The sequence below is a fragment of the Aedes albopictus genome, chromosome 2, assembly GCF_035046485.1.
Source record: "Aedes albopictus strain Foshan chromosome 2, AalbF5, whole genome shotgun sequence".
In the NCBI taxonomy this organism is placed as follows: Eukaryota; Metazoa; Arthropoda; class Insecta; order Diptera; family Culicidae; genus Aedes; species Aedes albopictus.
This window is the reverse complement of record NC_085137.1, coordinates 266013236-266016673: the sequence shown is the minus strand read 5'-3', so window position 1 is coordinate 266016673 and position 3438 is coordinate 266013236. Positions and strand designations below refer to the sequence as shown.

The 3438-nt window shown below is 43.7% G+C and overlaps 1 protein-coding gene across 1 annotated transcript; it reads left to right on the top strand.

Annotated features, from left to right (window-relative positions):
• The first annotated feature begins 708 nt into the window (after positions 1 to 708).
• Positions 709 to 3139, top strand: LOC134286512 (bromodomain-containing protein DDB_G0280777-like). The gene is made up of 3 exons (XM_062848134.1): positions 709 to 1779; positions 2544 to 2741; positions 3131 to 3139. Exons 1-3 carry the CDS (start codon positions 709 to 711, stop codon positions 3137 to 3139), a joined length of 1278 nt encoding a protein of 425 aa, XP_062704118.1.
• The last annotated feature ends 299 nt before the right edge of the window (positions 3140 to 3438 follow it).

Sequence of the window (3438 nt, the reverse complement as noted above, 5' to 3'; positions counted from 1 at the left end):
AGAAAACGATAGTTACGAGCCCGAAAACCCGGGTGTAAACAAATAGGGCCGATATGATTCAATAGCTGCTTATAGTTGTAGCACAATAGAAACGAAAGTGAGATTGTGGCATGCATTTGGTAGTTCTTAATTCTATTCTAATATCTAAGTGAATTGTTATAAACTAATGAAATTCCTTTATCATCTTAGCTTACACTTTGCTTAACATCACCTCTGCAGTAAAATTAGTATCAGTCGCTTGAATTTTTCCTATAATTAATAGTGGTTGTGTGCACAGGTAAACATACCAATGTGAATGAAAGTTTCTATAAGTAATTAAGTTGATCCTAAATCTAGGTGTACACGCAACTAAAACTACCTCCCCTAATTCTACCCTTTGTACAACGAAGACGAATTTCCGTAATAAGAACTGATCGTGAGTATGTAAAATTATGTTGTAAAACCCTAAATCTAACCTTAAAATTACCCTTACATGCAGATCGAACTCAACAGTGACGGTCAGAAAATATTATACGGTTGTTGAATTACGTTGCTAAGGTTCACCAAAAATTGTAAGCTCCTAAAATGTACAAAATTGTGAACCAATTACTAAATATACATTAATTTTAGCTTAAAGCTTACCAAAGGCAAAAACCTGGTTTGCTTCATAGGTTTTGGAGAAATCATCCGTACATTTTCTTTAAGAATTTTTGTACGTGGATAGGCGCAATGGATGGAGGTCACGGTAAGACGGTGTCCAACTGCAAAATTTGCAACCGTCCTGACTCGGCGGATGCCCAGATGGTTGCCTGCGACAAGTGCCAGTTGTGGGAACACTTCACGTGTGCGGGCGTTGATGAAACCGTCAAGGATCGGCAGTATGTATGCAATGATTGCATAGCCAAGGTGAGTGCCGATAAATCTAAGCGCGGGAAACAGCTGAAAGCTGACAATCGGTCCGCCAAATCCGGTGGAAGATCAGCTTCGAGGAAAGGCTCGAAGATTCCTTCGATCCCAGCGAGCCAAACTTCCAGTGCTCGGGCAGCCGCCCTGGAGGCCCAAATGAAGGTCATCGAGGAAGAGAAGGAGATGAAGGAACAGGAGCTGAAGGAGCAGGAAGAGCTGAAGAGAATGGAACTGGAAGAAGAACAGCGTCAGATCGAGGAGAAGAAGCAACTGATAGAAGAAGAACGACGTCTCCGCCAGCGAAAGCTGGACGAACAACGGGCGTTGCTGGCGAAACAGCAATTGATTCGGAGGGAATCGGTCGAGAAGAAGAATGAGCTAATCAAGCGGATGTCGGAGGCCGGAAGCGGATACGGCAGCAGTACGAGCTCACTTCCAGATTCACGAGAGAAGGTGAAGAGTTGGCTAGCAGGTCAACATACCGATGGAAGATCTTCGGGGAAGATGGTGGAGGAACAAAAAGCAAATAGTGGCCTTCACCCGACAGTTTCTCAAGACCCGTTGGCATACCAGCTACCAACATCGCAATCCAGGGTTGCACAAATCACCTCGCAAATGGCTCGTGGTATGCAGGTGGGAAGCTTGTCCCAAACGCTACAGCAAGCTCGGTCAGAAATTGTCGTGCAACCGTTCCAACGATACGTAGCGAACTCCCAGCCTCACATACAACCGATGCTGCGTACTAATCAGGCTGTGCACCGCCAGCTTTCCGCGCAGCAGCAGCTGTGTTATCCATACGTACAGCAGCAACTACGCCATCCGCACAGCGGCGGCCCTGTCAACCAAGATGCGGCCCATAGTACTGTTACCGTTGGGGAACAAAATCCTTTATTGGTTTGCCGAGTAAAAATACCGAAGAAGAAAAATTTAAATTGTCAGTTATTGTCAAACCTTAATTGTCTGTAAAAAGTATATATTGTGTTCAGTTCATGCCTTAGAGGTAAATAAATAGCTAGTTTAAAAAGTATCCTATACGCATGCACACCTAAATACTAAAATAATAATAATAATATTGTATAAAACACTATTCTAAGAACAAAGTTTGTAAAAACACTTTTCGAACATAACACAAAACACACACCTAACTGCTGCATGGGCATTAAGCGAGGATGTCGCGAGCTACGAAAAGGACCATCAGAGCAAAGAGAAAAAGGGAAATTGAAGAAAAAGGGTAAGCTACTGGGTCTTCGGATGAGAAGAGGTCTCTTTTCCACACCGACAGTCGAAGTGCATAGTCACCAACACGGAAAGCTAAAACTTAGTGCCTATTTTCGGACGTTACCCACATTGTGGAAGCCTCGAGTGAGTGGAAAAGTTAATCGTTCCGCCGAGAATTAAGATAGAACCAGGTATGCCTGATCTATACGCTGTAACTCAATTGAAATTGGACCCAGTAGCACGCAAATACCCTAACCTGTAAATATAACCCTCTTTCCAACCAGGACCCAAGACCTTTGGACTCAGGATCCATGTCCACATTTAGGACCTGATTGAGTGACCACAAAAACCCTCCTAAGGTCGAGAAATCCTTGCAGACAGCGACGATTCAAGGAAACTCGCTACGACTCGACTCCCCAGACGACCGTTCCTGGGTGTAGAGACGAGCCCCAGCCAACAGTAGAACCCCAGCCCTTGACGAGTTCCCGAGATATCTGCCCGTAGTTACCCCGAGTACGACCAACCAAGCGTGGATGTGCTCCGAGGAGCAGTCGCAAGTCATCCTAACCTCGGCTTCGTCCCTACAGCAGTTCCAGCCGGCCGGCCCACCAAACACCTACACACACCCACATAATAAGGTAATCGTGAATAAAAACCTAGTAGTTAAATTTCAAATCCGTGCAGTTGTTCCTTAATTAGCTTCCCGATTAGCCGACCTTGAGTATATAGGTCCCAAGCTCTGGCTCGCCGGTGATCAAAAACGGTAGCCGAGGGTCCGACTGACCCCCAAGTAACAATTGGCGCCCAACCTAAAATCGAAGCTAATCTAGAGTTCAACCACGTGCTGTTACGTTTTGATAGAGGGTGTGCTAAACAGGTTAGGCTAGGTTACGGCAACTGATAAGGATTGAGTGAATCAACGGTGATACTTTAGTTATATGGGATCGTTTCGGAATTCATTAAGCCATTCTACTAGTGCGCGTACACTTACAAAAGTTGAAATTCTTTGCGTCTTTGTACCAAACAGCGGGAGTAAATTTACGTGGAATTGAAGAACATTAACGGTTATTGGGTCTTGATTCTACCAAATGATCTGAACAACGAGTGTTTCGGATCAAAACGATTGATTTTGATTGATTTGGTGAATGAGTCTGCCGAGAACAAATTTTCGAGGTGGATCGATTAAATAGGAATTTTCAAAAATCTGCTTCGTGATAGCATTACTATTTTTCAATTGCTTTCTAGTGTAAGCTATCGGATATTAGTCTTTTTTTCAATTTTTTTCCATTTAAATCCTTTGCGAGAACCAAACATAGAATAATTAATTAATAGTCA

Excerpts from the sequence above, each read along its gene's own strand:
- LOC134286512 (XM_062848134.1), top strand. The coding sequence starts at position 709 with ATGGATGGAGGTCACGGTAAGACGGTGTCCAACTGCAAAATTTGCAAC. Across the intron at positions 1,780-2,543 it reads GGGAACAAAATCCTTTATTG|AGACGAGCCCCAGCCAACAG; the intron begins GTTTGCCGAGTA and ends TCCTGGGTGTAG.